Source organism: Diaphorina citri, unplaced genomic scaffold (genome assembly GCF_000475195.1).
Source record: "Diaphorina citri unplaced genomic scaffold, Diaci psyllid genome assembly version 1.1 scaffold1178, whole genome shotgun sequence".
NCBI lineage: Eukaryota > Metazoa > Arthropoda > Insecta > Hemiptera > Psyllidae > Diaphorina > Diaphorina citri.
Window position 1 is genome coordinate 33,126 of NW_007378607.1, and position 16,845 is coordinate 49,970.

The 16,845-nt window shown below is 39.5% G+C and overlaps 1 protein-coding gene across 1 annotated transcript in view; it reads right to left on the reverse strand.

The window, feature by feature from the left end:
* Positions 1 to 2,038: 2,038 nt before the first annotated feature.
* The window catches only part of LOC113469663 (Krueppel-like factor 6), a 32,942-nt gene continuing 18,135 nt past the window's right edge, over positions 2,039 to 16,845 (reverse strand). The window contains exon 2 of the mRNA XM_026827526.1: positions 2,039 to 2,386. Coding sequence (XP_026683327.1) covers positions 2,237 to 2,386 — 150 coding nt within the window. The 3' untranslated portion in view covers positions 2,039 to 2,236. The remainder of the gene's footprint in view (positions 2,387 to 16,845) is intronic.

Sequence of the window (16,845 nt, forward strand, 5' to 3'; positions counted from 1 at the left end):
AGGTACATACCTGGAAAATGCTCACACAACAACACAAACACTCGAACGAGATATAGACTCTAAAGAGACCTTTAATTCAAAAAGAACAAAAAAGTGAGGGAGATATCATAATAGGAAATGGAAATGAACAGAGCAAAGGCAAAAATAAAATTTCGTATAGCTCCGGGTAATAAATAAAGCTTTTTCCTCCCTCTTTTCTCTTTGGCCCTATACGCTTCCACAAGGCTCTCTTCTCGCCCCTCAGTTCCTATAGGGGCCCCATTTCTGTATACACACAATAAATATCCCGCTCTACTATATCCCCTAACCCTGAAAATTTTTCTCCCTTCATCTTTCTTCCCTTTTTCATCCCCGCTCTCCTACCTCGGTATATTTTATAATATTCTCTTTCCTACGTTTTTTCTCCTTCAAAATGATGATCCTGGGAGAACGACAAATTTTTCATTTTCTTCTCCCATCATCTTTCTTCCCTTTTTCATCCCCTCTCTCTTACCTCGGTATATTTTATAATATTCTCTTTCCTACGTTTTTTCTCCTTCAAAATGATGATCCTGGGAGAACGACAAATTTTTCATTTTTTATTTTTCGAATACACTTTTTTTTTAGTCTCATTTTATTTCGAACATTTTGTGTCTTTTGTCTTTTCTTTCCCTCCATTCTTTCTTCTTCTTACTATAATTTTTTTCTTGTTTTGAATTTAAATTAGCAAAATCTGTTTTCCTTTCGTATATTTTCTTTTCCTCGTCGAATTTCTATCCTGCTTTGCTAGTTTACTGTGACATTTTCCTTGGAACTTTTTCCCCCGCTATCGCTGTTTGGTGTATGTTGTGCGGAAAAATTTCCGAAGGGGAAGAAATTCTCTATTCATGTACGTACGTTATGCTATGCAGTTCCTGAATTCTGGGAATCAACTCCTTCTCCTTATTAAATATGAACAATTTTCTTCTTCTTACTATAATTTTTTTTCTTGTTTTGAATTTAAATTAGCAAAATCTGTTTTCCTTTCGTATTATATTTTCTTTTCCTCGTCGAATTTCTATCCTGCTTTGCTAGTTTACTGTGACATTTTCCTTGAAACTTTTTTTCCCCCTATCGCTGTTTGCTGTATGTTGTGCGGAAAAATTTCCGAAGGGGAAGAAATTCTCTATTTATGTACGTACGTTATGCTGTGCAGTTCCTGAATTCTGGGAATCAACTCCTTCTCCTTATTAAATATGAACAAAAATCTCATGTATAACTGGAGGAAACGAGATTGAGACTTTTCAGTCCCGATACTCATCTTCCTGGAATGAACAAAAATCTCGTGTATAACTGGAGGAAACGAGATTGAGACTTTTCAGTCCCGATACTTATCTTCCTGGACCTTTCCGTCCGAATGTAAAAATATGAAATGAAAATACGAGTAGAAATTTTATACCTTGGAATTTTCTCCCCAGTCAGAGAAGCCTTGGTAACACTGTTTCAACGAGGTAAGGTCCGCTTGGCAACAAAGTATTAGGTCCGTTTGGCAACACTGTTTAGAGGTAACGCCCATTTCGAGTGTAGGGAAAATAGTATTAGGTCCGTTTGGCAACACTGTTTAGAGGTAACGCCCATTTCGAGTGTAGGGAAAATAAGATCCGTTTGGTAACACTGTTTCGAGGTCAGTTCCGTTTGGCAACACTGTTTCAACAAGGTAAAGTCTATCCATTTCGAGTTCAAGGAAAAGGAAGATCCGGTATTAGGTCCGTTTGGCAACACTGTTTCGAGGTCAGTTCCGTTTGGCAACACTGTTTCAACAAGGTAAAGTCTATCCATTTCGAGTTCAAGGAAAAGGAAGATCCATTTTGCAACACTGTTTCGAGGTAAGGTCCGTTTCGAGTGAAAGAGATTATATATCCCTCGTGGATTTTCCAGCGTTTCAGTCTGTGTCTGGCCTGCTCCTTTATATTTCTCCCCTTTTGTTTCTGTTTTTCCCCTCAATTATACGCGTGACGTCAGAGCTTGTTTTTTTTTTTACTTTTTTGTGCTTTTGACGCGTATTCAACTGTGAGTCTCACATGGTAATTGGCTTTATGCCGTGAAGGAGCACAGGGAGCTATTCTAGTGAAATTCCTGCAGGGTCCCAAGGAATTCAACCAGTGGATTTTGGATCACAAAACGAGGACTCTAGAGAAGTTGTATTTTATAGTCACGCTAAGGTAACTAATCGCTATTTACCCACGCTATGTATCTAAATACTTAAATCTGATCAGATTTATGGTAATCCCCAAGAAGTTATGGGAGATCCCTTGAACTTACAGGAGTTACTTTTACTTACTTTACATTGGAAATTTATGGAAAGTCTTACTGAGCATTTTGACCGACCGTCCCCCTTCATAGGTACAAACAGAAGTAACACACATACCTGAAAACAGATGGATTTGAAAAATATAAGCACACGAAATTCTAACAAAACAGTTCAAAAGAACTAAACTAAACCCAAGACCAAATCACAAATCAGACTGATAGGGCATACCAGTAGATGATTAGGTACATACTACATAGGTACCCTATATGAATATGTCTCTATCCAGGCTAGGCACCAATATTTACTAACAGATGGGTGAAATTCAAAGTATGTATGTGGCCTTGATACCTATATCATGCAGCTTTTTGTGAAAACTTTCGCATTTCGGAAGGAAAACAACAGTGGCTAAGTTGTTCTCGGGAACTCGGGGGATACTCTAGGAAATGTTGTTTTATAGTGAAGAATATTGGAAACCGAACAAGGTGGTTAAAAGCCTAATATGGCCTCCGAAGTGAAGGGTTCAAAATGCAAAAGTGTGCGGGGGAAAAATGGCACAATTTATTAGTAGCCGGGTCTACAAGTCGCATTCGCAAGTGCTCAATTTGGTTTCTCATAGACCTCTCGTCCGGAAAGAACCTTCAGCACTGATCTCCAAAAAACGGAATAAGGCGCAAAAAAGTTTCCATAGAACATTAGATACTAGATTTATCTGCGTAACTTTTATGTGCCTTTTACACACCGAAAAAAACCTCAACTTGTTTTTTTCCCTCCATTTTTTTTTCTTCTCCTTTTTTACTTTCCTTAATATGAACAAAAATCTCATGTATAACTGGAGGAAACGAGATTGAGACTTTTCAGTCCCGATACTCATCTTCCTGGACCTTTCTGTACGAATGTAAAAATATGAAATGGAAATATGATTATACCTTGGAATTTTCTCCCCAGTCAGAGAAGCCTTGGCAACACTGTTTCAACGAGGTAAGGTACGCTTGGCAACAAGGTATTAGGTCCGTTTGGCAACACTGTTTCGAGGTAACGTCCATTTCGAGTGTAGGGAAATTAAGATCCGTTTGGCAACACTGTTTCGAGGTAACGTCCATTTCGAGTGTAGGGAAAATAAGATCCGCTTGGCAACACTGTTTCGAGGTAAGGTCCGTTTCGAGTGAAAGAGATTATATCCCTCGTGGATTTTCCAGCGTTTCAGTCTGTGTCTGGCCTGCTCCTTTATATTTCTCCCCTTTTGTTTCTGTTTTTCCCCTCACGGGTTTGACCTAATTTCCCTTTTGTGCAGGGAGAAGCTATATAGGACTAAAACGAGGGAAATCCATCTTCATGTCAGTCAGCATTGTTCTGTACGATATAACTCTTCCATACTGGCGTTCTCTCGAGTTGGATTACTCGGAACAACTTCTCACCTTACGAGTATTTGGCGTTCTCTCTCCACTTGGATTATGTACTTGGAACAACTTCTCTTAATTCTTGGACTTTCTTGTACTAAATTTACGAGTATTTACGTGTATTTCAGAGCTTTTGGGAAAACAGTTTTTCGTGGGAAAAACAACACACCATGGGTCAATGGGTAGGAGCGGTGAGCTAGTATCTCATTCATTCATTTATGTAGCAAGCTTGTAGTATTATTATAAATAAATAAATAAAAACGGATTAGCCTCTCTCCCTTTTTTCTCTCACTCTCCCCTCTCCATTCTCTCTCTCTCTCCCTCAGAAAAATACTATTTGAAAAACTAGAAATATTTACTTATTTGGGCGATGCACCTGCATATAGTTTGGGTGTGAAGATGGTGTAGAAGGCAAATCCAGGAAGGAGAGACCGGGATATTTTTCTTCATTACTATAAAAAAGTAGTGCATCCAGGATGTGTGTGTTTCTATGACAAAGGACAGGGTGGTCCAAATCCTATCTCAAGGTAAATCACGGGTTTAGGGACAAGTCCTTGCTCCATGAGGCTGGTCACTCAAGTTCAGACCGTCTGAAAGACTACGGTCGGAAGTTATTTCAGTTCCGGCTGTCTGGCAGAAGGTCTGAGCGTGAATGACAGGCATACGAAAGTCTCAGTTGATTGGCTGGTATGTACGAGTTCCATTTATTTATTCCAATAACTTTAGGGCCAAACTATAATGGTGGATTTCAGATTTCACCAACCTTCTTTCTAGCCTCAAACAGCTCGTTAGCTTAATTAGCCCTCTTAAGCCAATACAAATTAAATTGAACTTAACTGACTGAATAAATATATAGTCGACCCGAAAATAACTGGGGAAAAATCGTGCTGAATGAATGAAAGCCGCGAGAGAACTCTTTAGGCTAGCCATTCACGATCAGTTTCAACTGTCAGTTCAAGTATCTTCAGTTAAAAATATAAAATTTTTATAATCCTCAGTTTAGACCATCAGTTCAATCGAACTGTCAGTTCACCGCCATTCACGATCAGTTTTAACTGACAGTTCAAACTGTCAGTTAAAACTGATCGTGAATGGCTGGCCTTATTGAAGAGTCCATGAATCTCAACCACCCTATATTCACAGTGCACCCCACTGCTGCTCCAACAATATCCCGGTGTAGATTTCCTCTATCTTTCCGAGTCAGCAGACGATGCTGATCGTAATGAGGAACTTTTACCCGAGTTCAAAACATTGGCTGCCTTTGTTTTCTAATCAGCAAGGCAGTGACGTGATAACTGACCCGGGATTAAGCTCTAGTTTAGCGGACTAGCTGGTCTGCTGTTTAGTAAGTTTCGCAGGTGCAAATCTCACTACCTCACACTCGGGCAGTTATGTCCTTATGAGGCTGAATACACCTTGGTATGTCTAGCAGCACGATATGTCCCAAATGGTCACCCCTCCAGATCCGTTCTCTATCTTCAACGATCCTCCAGAGATTCGTATATTAATATTACCCCTTTTTAGTTCGTCCTTCCTTTATAATTACAATAGTAATAAAAAGGTATAAGGGACGGACTATTGTTTTTTTAATGCTGTTTGACCCTACACCCAGGCCTCAAACTGGGCTTTTTGTGTACGTCTACGATCCACCAGGATCTGGTAAGTAAGAATAATTTTCATCCTTGTCAGCACGGATTCGTATATTAATATTACCCCTTTTTAGTCCGTCCTTCCTTTATAATTACAATAGTAATAAAAAGGTATAAGGGACGGACTATTGTTTTTTTAATGCTGTTTCACCTAACACCCAGGCCTCAAACTGGGCTTTTTGTGTACGTCTACGATCCACCAGGATCTGGTAAGTAAGAATAATTTTCATCCTTGTCAGCACACTCCTGTGCGAAAGTTCCGTCCATAAATTACTTTAAAAATCTGATTTTCAAGAACCCCAAAACGTATCTATGTAGATGTCAACAGCAAGAACTATACCGTATATATGTCACTTGGGCCAGGATTTTCCTACTCATTTAAAAAACAGAAAAAAGAGCCCTCACTCATATCCTCTCGTTCATATCTCATTCATTCATTCCTGTCTCCCCTTCTCTTCTCATTTCCTTCCCGTCTCTCTCTTCCATCTCACCACTTGTTTCGTATGCTCTCAGCAATTTTCTCTCCCTCGATTCCGTTGTACTCGAGAAAAAAAGTGCAGCAAAATGCACTGGAGAAAGGGGAGGGGGAAAAGGGAAGAAAAGTGTAAAAAGAAAGTAGGGGAGAGAGGGGAAAGTGGTGGGGGGTTAGGCTCAATTATAGTAACCTAGATTCATGTTCTCGTGGCTCCAGCGTACCGAGCACACTCCTGTGCGAAAGTTCCGTCTATAAATTACTTTAAAAATCTGATTTTCAAGAACCCCAAAACGTATCTATGTAGATTGTAGATGTCAACAGCAAGAACTATATGTATACGGATACCGTATATGTCACTTGGGCCAGGATTTTCCTACTCATTTAAAAAACAGAAAAAAGACCCTCACTCATTTCCTCTCGTTCATATCTCATTCATTCATTCCTGTCTCCCCTTCTCTTCTCATTTCCTTCCTGTCTCTCTCTTCCATCTCACCACTTGTTTCGTCTGCTCTCAGCAATTTTCTCTCCCTCGATTCCGTTGTACTCGAGAAAAAAAGTGCAGCAAAATGCACTGGAGGAACGGGAGGGGGAAAAGGGAAGAAAAGTGTAAAAAGAAAGTAGGGGAGAGAGGGGAAAGAGGTGGGGGGTTAGGCTCAATTATAGTAACCTAGATTCATGTTCTCGTGGCTCCAGCGTACCCTACATTTCGATCTCACTTCCCGTCTTCTCTACTGAAAAGAGGGTAAAGGGATTTCACTTCCCCTCTTCTCCATTTCACTGAAAAAGGAGGGGAAAGGGAGGGTGGACGGGCGGATGGAGAAGGAAAAAGATACTGGCGAGGGTAAGCAAATGATTCCTGTCTCATGATGGAAGAAAAAGAAAAGAGAGTCACAGATTTCACAGAGAAGAAGAAAGGAGAAGAACGAGGAGGGGTAAAAGGAGGGGAGGGAATCCTGTAGGGGAAGAAGTGGGTGTAATGAAAGAAGGGGTAGGACGGTAGGTTATAATGGAGAAGGAAAAAGATACTGGCGAGGGTAAGAAAATGAGACAGGAAAATGGAGGAAAGAGAAAAGAGAGTCACAGATTTCACAGAGAAGAAGAAAGGAGAAGAACGAGGAGGGGTAAATGGAGGTAAAAAGGAGGGGAGGGAATCCTGTAGGGGAAGAAGTGGGTGTAATGAAAGAAGGGGTAGGACGGTAGGTTATGAATGTCACGAAACAGGATGAGAGGGAGGGAGGATAATGCGAGGGGAGAGGAACGCAGTCAAGAGAACAGTAAAGTAGGGGAGGTAATGAGAAAGGGGTAATAGGAGCGGTAATATGAGAGCAGTAGAAAGGGGAAGTAATGAGAAGGGTAGAGGGGGAGCTGTTGGAGGACAGGTTATGAGAGGGGGAGAATGGAGAGTAATGTGAAAGGTAGTAGGAGATAATGAAAGGGGTAGAAGGAGAAGTAATGTAAAGGGTACCTAGTAGGGGAGGTAATGAGAGGGGTGATAGGGGAGGTAATGACAGACGGGAGGGGAGTATTATAAGCGACGTTGAACACATGAATGTCACCGTCTCTCGACTTTGATAACTTTGAACTTTCCTTATCCTATAGGAAGGAAAGTAATGTAATCGGGTCAAAATTTCGATGGTCAGTTTTTCCTTTTTTTTGTAAAATCAATAAATAAAACACACGTATCAAATGTAAAACGCTAGCACCAGGTAGATAAACTTGTCTGAATTTGTGTGTGTGTGAGCTTTTCTTTTCTTTCTTTCAATATTGTTTTGTAATTTATGTGCGTTTCGTGCTTTCCAGGCGTTTTCTCTGTTGCTGAATTCTTGACTTTGTGAAACTTGTACGCTCGTTTTTGGGGGGTTGATGTGCCTTGCAGGAGTCACAGCAAAGAAGATGATACATTCTGAGATTCAAACTCGGGATTCTGAGCCTTATCAGAAGTATGTAGGTATAGGTACTTAAAACGTCTCATGAATTTACCATTCAGACAATCAAAACAAAGACACTTGCAGGGAGAATACATATTTGCAAAGACTTTGTAATACGCACCTCTACGACTTGCAAAATTGTGTGCGGCTTTCGACTTTCCCGGGTGGTCTCAAAAAATACAAGACACTTCTGCTGTCCACCAATATAAAAGGGTCATATTTACAGAACTTCTGCTTTCGTAGTACAGAACTTACTGTCACCAAAAGTTCCAAGGTTCAATATTTACTTATCATCTTTTCGTGTTGGAACTTCAATAACACTTACCAAGTTTTCAAATTAGTTTAATTGTTGAAAAAAAAATCTGGTGTGAACATCACACGACTTTCCTTATCCTATTGAATGATGCTTATTTTTATGTTCTATAGTAACTTTTACATACTTCGGTTAGTATTGATAACTGATACCTATAATACATATATATATTGTAGGTACATACTTGTCTAAGAATCTTGTAATTCTATGATTACCACTTAAAAAGTAATGAGAAGGTGGGAAGGTGCTTAAAACAAAATACAAAGAAGGAAATTGATTGAGTTACAATTGGACACCCTGTACACATATAAATTTAATATAGAGGCTGATATGTGAATGTGTGATAGTGATATGGCTGATAGGCTGAGCTATACTTCGCCTCATATCGAGTTACTAGTCATTTCAGATATCTACTTACCACAGTTAGTCATCGCATTGCTATTTACCTACTCATCTACTGATCGACTTTGATCATGGTCTCTTATCAGTGTTTACGTTTTTCATTAAGTTTGAACTCTCATCATGTTTATTTATGAATCGATCCCGGCATAGCTTCATGGTAAAGTAGGTATTTCTGCAAATGTTTCAACTGGTTAAGCCGTACGTATTTTCCTGTTGAAATTTTCAGGTGGTAATGGTGGGGATAGGCGGAATGGAATAGTGCCCATGAAATGAAATATCCTGTCTCTTATGTTGATATCATAGACTCGTACGTCATGTTTCATGTTTCTGTATCATGTATTAAATAAGGTTATAAGGTCCCTGTCATTCCTTCCTATCTCTCATCTATGAACAAGAAGCAACACTTGCAAATATAATCTGCAATTGCAGAACGGTCGCAATTAACTCTCAAGAATACTGTAAAGGTGTGTCCACAGCAACACATCCGTCGACTTCGATGATCGATCGACGACCATCGACTATATGTGGACTCACCTTGAGACTTTTTAGGAGGTTTGATAAAGGGAACTGTTACAACGGAAGTCTTGTCGTGCCAAATTCGAGCGAAAGAAAGACTGGATAGGAGAAAGCCAGCAAATCCGAAACCTAAATATTTCAGGATAAAGTTCGCCCTGGACGGGAGTTGCCTCCGAAACCTGGCGCTTACAAAGTAGGTTCACTTCGCATTATTCGTTCATTTAATGTCTTCTTTTCTGTCCTTCCCCTAATATCATCTCAAGCCCGTAAAGGGGACTTAAAATAAAGCTTCCAAAATATTTTGGCATCGAGTAGCGAGAGGGAACTGAATAGAACCACGAGACGTGTGTGAGCGACTGTGTATCATTTTGCAATGTGCAAAATTCACTCATCGTTCTATCAAGTCTCGTATCTTATGTATCTACGTTGACACTATCAGGTTATGTATCTAGTATTCATGTATTTATCGTATATTTATGTATCTACGTAGGAAGACAATGGGATGACATAGATGACATACATTAGGATACAGACACAGACACAACATTGCACAGTTCAACGCATCTGTTTTCTTTCATAATATTATGATTTTTAATAGGTGTATTTCTGATTCATCATCAAGTAGATGGGTACATGATATTGCAAGTAGTTTTGCTAAGTATAAGGTTATAAGGGATTTTTCACGAGGGATTTTCGCTATCATTTTTCAATCCCTACCCTCTTCCTATACTAGCGAAAAAATGGAGAGGGAGAACGGAGAGATTAGAAGAATGTTCCCAGAAAAGTTTTCGTAAAGATGAAGCGAAGAGGGAGGGAGGGAGAAAAAGACAAGCAGAAAAAAAATGAGAAAGAGAGGGGAGAGAGAAAAGGGAGGGGGGGAGAGAAAGAAGAAGATAGTTGAAATTTGTGTACTCATAAATTATAAAATCGTCGACTAGAAAGTTTTTCATTGGCTGTCACAACTAAAAGCAAAAGTGGTCCTGGGTGCTCCAAGAAAAGATGTCTGGGGTTCATGTTTTGGTCGAAGCAGATTATTTGATCGTCAATTCTTTAATGTACCTAAATAAAAAAATAATCTGAGCCTACGGGTAGGTAGGGAGAGGAAGAGGAAGAGGGAGGGAAGAGGGAAGAGAGAGAGAGGGAATGTAGGAGGGAGACAGGGAAGGTAGGAGGGAGAGAGGAAGGGAGATAGAGAGAGAAAAAAGTGAATGTTTTCCCAGATCCCCCAAGAACAATCACAGGTTGTCATATCCAGGATTCTCTCATGATATAACTTTACATCAGTTGCTGGTTGTACAAATGTACACAAAATACACAGATAGAATACCTATCCGCGGGTTGGAAGTAAATAGCTAAGTACCTACACTGATAAATGATAATAACCTCTCTTATACAACATTTAATACATCCCGTTCATCAAACACAAAACATCCAAGGCTTCATAAACGTGAGAGAATCGTGCAGTCACCAGAGAGGGAAGGTAGGAGAGAGAGAGGGAAGGTAGGAGAGAGAGAGGGAAGGTAGGAGGGAGACAGGGAAGGTAGGAGGGAGAGAGGAAGGGTAGAGAGAGAAAAGAGAATGTTTTCCCAGATCCCCCAAGAACAATCACAGGTTGTCATATCCAGGATTCTCTCATGATAAATTTACATTTGGTTGTACACTTGTACACATGTACACAAAATACATGGGTTGTAAGTAAATAGCTAAGTACCTACACTGATAAATGATAATAACCTCTCTTATGCAACATTTAATACATCCCGTTCATCAAACACAAAACATCCAAGGCTTCATAAACGTGAGAGAATCGTGCAGTCACCTTTCAGAATCCAATGGCATACGAATCAACCGAGTCGTCATACCGAAATAGCAAACCACTCAATTCTACGACGACCTTCTGCAAAACTTTCGATGAAACCACCTCTCGACCTGCGATGAGACAGGGTGACGTGTTTCCAGACCTGTTGCTTTACTACGATCCTATTACTGTTATTGGTAGATATCTAATATTATTCATCAATTATCATTAATTATGGAAGCTGTGAATTCAATCTTGGTGGTTTCAAGATGATCTTCCCTATTCAATTCCGTGATTTTTGTGCAGCGAAACCACCTCTCGACCTGCGATGAGACAGGGTAACGTGTTTCCAGACCTGTTGCTTTACTACGATCCTATTACTGTTATTGGTAGATGATATCTAATATCATTAATCAATTATCATTAATTATGGAAGCTGATGTGAATTCAATCTTGGTGGTTTCAAGATGATCTTCCCTATTCAATTCCGTGATTTTTGTGCAGTACTACAGGAGATATAAGATGAAGAAAAGGAACCTCGAGAAATACCATCACTTCTAGTCCCATAAAGTTAAGCAACGTCCAGCTTGGAGACTAATCTCCTGGGTACCCTGTATGAACATAAACTGTGCTGTGACCCCAATGGTGCTCAGTTCAAGGTCGGTTCTCCAGTAGGCAACTTTTATTCTGTCATTCCATTGCATGAGGTGTCAAACAATAAACCATCAGTAAATATCCTTATTGCTATCGTCAGGTGAGGATGGATGACCCCTACAGGTCTCGTGGTTTGGGACTGACAGTCCAGAGGTCCGGATAGTGTGGTCGAAGAGATGGTTTGGTGTATGGGAAGATGAGAGAGGAGAGTTACAGTCATGTACATTGTACAATGTACATACATGGGTGAAAAAGTAGAAAATCTAGTCATAGGGGGAGAGAAAGGCAGACCAAAGCAGAAGTGGAGGTATAAGGTTGAGGAAGACTTGAGAAAAGGGATGGAGAAGGAAGGAGGCGTTTAATTACAGTTATGTTAACTCCTTACTATCAACAAAACAGCTCCATATCTACATAACTGTCTAGGCACCTTGCGGTAGGAAACAATAACCATCCATTCATGAAACACAACTTCAACACAAGTGACCTATCTTCGTCTTGCATCTTCTCAGTGGAACTAGAATAAATTACAAGAAACACAACTTACGAGTTATCTATAGTAATAAAACTTACAACAAAAGTACTGATGTAAATATTCCAAGTGTAATGGAACAATTGTTTAAAACTTGTACAAGAGTCAAGAGAATAAATTGGAGCATGCAAATCGGTTTATGAGGTATGTATTTCGATGCGGTTTTTAAATTTTATTACACAGATTTGCAAATTTTAAAAGCGTGAATGAAGGTGAGTTGAAATACCTAACCCTAGATATTTAACAATATAAAACCTTGGTACATCAACACACTTTGGATTCTTAAGTGACAGGTGTTGTTCATTCTATCAGTCATTCTATTTCAGCTCGAGTTTTGAGCGAAAAACATTAGCTTCAAAAACTAATCGGATAACTTTGTCTTTCCAACCCAACAACTGTTATTTCCTAAAAACCAATTATGAAGGTCATTTAGTGTAAAAAATTGAAAATATGGTGTCCCTAGTCTCCCTAAGACAAACTGTCAATGAACACATTTTTCTCCCTCTTGGATCAAAAATTTAGTTACTCCAAGTCTCGAACTACTCACGATAGGTGTTCCAGATGCAGAAGGAGACCACTAAGATATTCTTGATGATAATAATGATAATGATTACGATGATGATAATGGAAATGATGATCTCATGATTATGTAAGACTGCGCGCGGGAGTTTTAATAAGAAACACACACTGGAACCGGTTGAATAGATTGGTTGTATATATTTCTGTATACCTAAGGATACTCAGAGATCATGTTATGTGCAGCAAGTCAGTCATGTACTCAAGTCCGAGTGATTATGAGAATTTCGCGGGAAACAATCACGCGAAAGAGTTGCTGAGATACGATACTTTGTACAGGATATTCTGTAGAACTGGCATTGAAAATCATACTTAGCATTCATACAGCAAGGATTTGGTGGAACATTATGCATAAATTGGTTCAAATTGGAATAGCTATATAGGACTTTTTATGAGATTTACCTGAATATTTTGCCCGGATTCTGAAAATTCGAGGACCATGAATATTTGGGTCCCAATTCGTACTTAGCCCCCTAAGGACTTGAGAAACTGAACTAAAGTCACAAAACGCATTGCTTCATATCATAAGAGTCAGGGCCCGGCGCGGACGGCCATGCACAAAACGTAAAACCGGGGAAAATTCTTGAAAATAGAGAAAGCTAGGAAAACCAAAGACGGTATCTTGAAAACGATAGGAGCATTTGGGTGGCACCAAAAATATGTTTGGAAATATTTTTCAAACAGAGTCTGCCAGAAAGGCAGTCCTGAATTTTTTGCTCTCCAGTATACTTGGGAGTCTTGGTAAGAAATGTCTTTTGCCCGGATTCTGAAAATTCAGGGACCATGAATATTTGGTCCCAATTCGTACTTAGCCCCCTAAGGACTTGAGAAACTGAACTAAAGTCACAAAACGCATTGCTTCATATCATAAGAGTCAGGGCTAAAAAGCGTCTTGTATTAGATATTCACAGAATCTGATAGAGAATTCCCTGATGAACAATGCCAATGCCGATGACATGACAGATCTGAACTGAACGCCTTTTTCATCTGCTTAGAATAGAACTATCTTTTCGTGACTGTTGGATTCTGATCTAAACCAAACGAGGGAAAAGAAATTCCAACAATGGAAAATTGAAACAAAACAACTTATTGTAGAGATTTAATTGTAAAACCGGCATGGCGCGAAGCACGAGGCAAAACAGCAGGATTCTGGGATTCTTCAAGCTTTTTCATCTGCTTAGATTCTTAGAACTATCTTTTCGTGACTGGTGGATTCTGATCTAAACCAAACGAGGGAAAAGAAATTCCAACAATGGAAAATTGAAACAAAACAACTTATTGTAGAGATTTAATTGTAAAACCGGCATGGCGCGAAGCACGAGGCAAAACAGCAGGATTCTGGGATTCTTCAGAATCCGGTGCCTAATGCCTATACCGGGAGTGACTTGGAATTTTTAATTTTGGCGTTTTGAACAACTGGTAACTTTAGGGTTTAGGTTAACATGTGTTCAGGTGGTAGTAACATTAGGTAAAGTTGCGTTCAGTCCGGTGCCTAATGCCTATACCGGGAGTGACTTGGAATTTTGAATTTTGGCGTTTTGAACAACTGGTAACTTTAGGGTTTAGGTTAACATGTGTTCAGGTGGTAGTAACATTAGGTAAAGTTGCGTTCAGGTGCTTCTTGCGCAATTTGCACAAACCAGATAATTGAATTTGATCGTACCTCTATTTGGGTATTTATTTCAACAATGCACCAAGGCAAGGGGTCAGTAACCTGGACGTCTATGAAATATCAACATACTTAAATTTTCTGCAAATAATGCCCGAAAATGACAATGCAAGACCAGAGCAAACCCGGCATCACAACAAATACAATACACTCTTACTATCATAAATTTCATCCAGAAATCTTCCTTGATCATTCTTAATTGAATCATCTAAATATTTGAAATACATACAGGTAGAAAGTAAAGCAAGAAAGTGAGTACGGGGGGATTTATCTACGGGGAAACCCCGTATACCAAAACAGTTTTCCACAGAATGAAAGGAACGCCAGAGTGCCACTGCAGCATTGTTTAGGAATCTCCGCAGGCTGCGCAGAAAATCTTCAACGTTGTTGCACATTCTTGGCATATTATTCATTCACTCTTCTGCCAGGAGTATTCATTGGAGCTAAGAAATGTTCATGGAATGTTAAAAGCTATGAGGTACGTGTGTATGCAAAATTAATTGATTACGCTTAGTTCTTCATAATGACATCATTAGGTTAGGTACCTACAAGGTAGAGAGTTGCAAAGTGATGATAGTGTGGTAGAAGAGATGGTTTGGTGTATGGGAAGATGAGAGAGGAGAGTTACAGTCATGTTAGTCATGTACATTGTACAATGTACATACATAGGTGAAAAAGTAGAAAATCTAGTCATAGGGGGAGAGAAAGACAGACCAAAGCAGAAGTGGAGGTATAAGGTTGAGGAAGACTTGAGAAAAGGGATGGAGAAGGAAGGAGGCGTTTAATTACAGTTATGTAGTCATACAAAGGGAAGAGGAAGTTGAGAAAAGCTTGAGGATGGAGAAGGAAAAAGGTAGATAGGGGAGAAAGGATTAAAAGAAGTTAACGCTTTTTTTAAAGGGACAGAATGTGGTCCGAAACGAAGGTCTTCTGAAAACAAAACAAGGTCTTCCGCACATTGAATCGTAGACACGCGACTTTAAGTAGCGCGTAGCCGCCTACAAAATCAAACCTATGAAAATGATGGAAAAAAGGAACCTCGAGAAACAAAAGAAGTTAACGCTTTTTTTTAAAGGGACAGAATGTGGTCCGAAGCGAAGGTCTTCTGAAAACAAAACAAGGTCTTCCGCACATTAGAATCGTAGACACGCGACTTTAAGTAGCGCGTAGCCGCCTACAAAATCAAACCTATGAAAATGATGGAAAAAAGGAACCTCGAGAAACACCATCACTTCTAGTCCCATAAAGTTAAGCAACGTCCAGCTTGGAGACTAGGTAATCTCCTGGCTACCCTGTATGCACATAAACTGTGCTGTGACCCATGGGTGCTCAGTTCAAGGTCGGTTCTCCAGTAGGCAACTTTTATACTGTCATTTCATTGCAAGAGGTGTCAAACAATAAACCATCAGTAAATATCCTTATTGCTATCGTCAGGTGAGTATGGATGACCCCTACAGGTCTCGTGGTTGGGGACTGACAGTCCAGAGGTCCGTAGATCGAGGACAGGACAGATTGGGGTTCATTATGGCCATAAAATGGGCAACCGTTATCTATCCAGAATATAGTGGTGAAAAGGTTAGTAAGTACATACTAAAAAAAAAGAACTTCACAAAAGCAAGTACTTAAAGACCGACTTGAGAAGTCATTTATATATGTAAGAAGAAGACATATTTATGATAGCTACCACCTACAACCCTATCCCGATACAATGTTGAAAAGAGCAGTCCCCGCGGTAAATACATAAACGGGGGAAGATACATCCAGATCATAGCGATGTAAGAGCAGGGGTTACTTCGGTTACTAAAGGCATTTACTGTGTCACTTCTACTCCTGCCTACATGCTGGATACCTATACGAGTATGCTAAGTAAAATATACCTATACACTAGACTTGACGTGAATAGTTGATCCCATGTGATTTTTCACGCGGAATCGAATGGTGAAACTTTTAGAACTGTCCGACTTAATGTAATAGAAAGTCGTGTGATGTTCACACCAGATTTTTTACTCAAGGGACCTTAAAACGGATATTTACAGATTTACACCTATTTTCCGCTTTTATGCAAATTTGGATCGATTCCAACACTTTCAGTTGTGGAAGTAAAACGAAAATTGGGAAGTGAGATACATATGTAATTACATACTTCGGTTAGTATTGATAATGGATACCAATAACTGATGTAGGTACATAGCTACATAGGTAATTATCTAAAGATCTTGTAATGCTATGATGATCAGTGATCACTTAAATATACTTAGAGAAAATACAAAGAAGGATAATAATTCAGTTGCCATTGGACACCCTGTACACATATAAATTTAATATAGAGGCTGATATGTGAATGTGTGATAGTGATATGGCTGATAGGCTGAGCTATACTATGGCCTTCCTCGGCGTAGCTTAACATAGGTAACGCTAAAACCGGTCTTAAATGATCGACTGAAGTGTTATCTAAAACTCTCATATCGAATTACTAGTCATTTCAGATATCTACTTACCACAGTTAGTCATCCCATTGCTATTTACCTACTCATCTACTGATCGACTTTGATCATGGTCTCTTATCAGTGTTTACGTTTTTCATTAAGTTTGAACTCGTATCATGTTTATTTATGAATCGATCCCGGCATAGCTTCATGGTAAAGTAGGTATTTCTTTCAACTGGTTAAG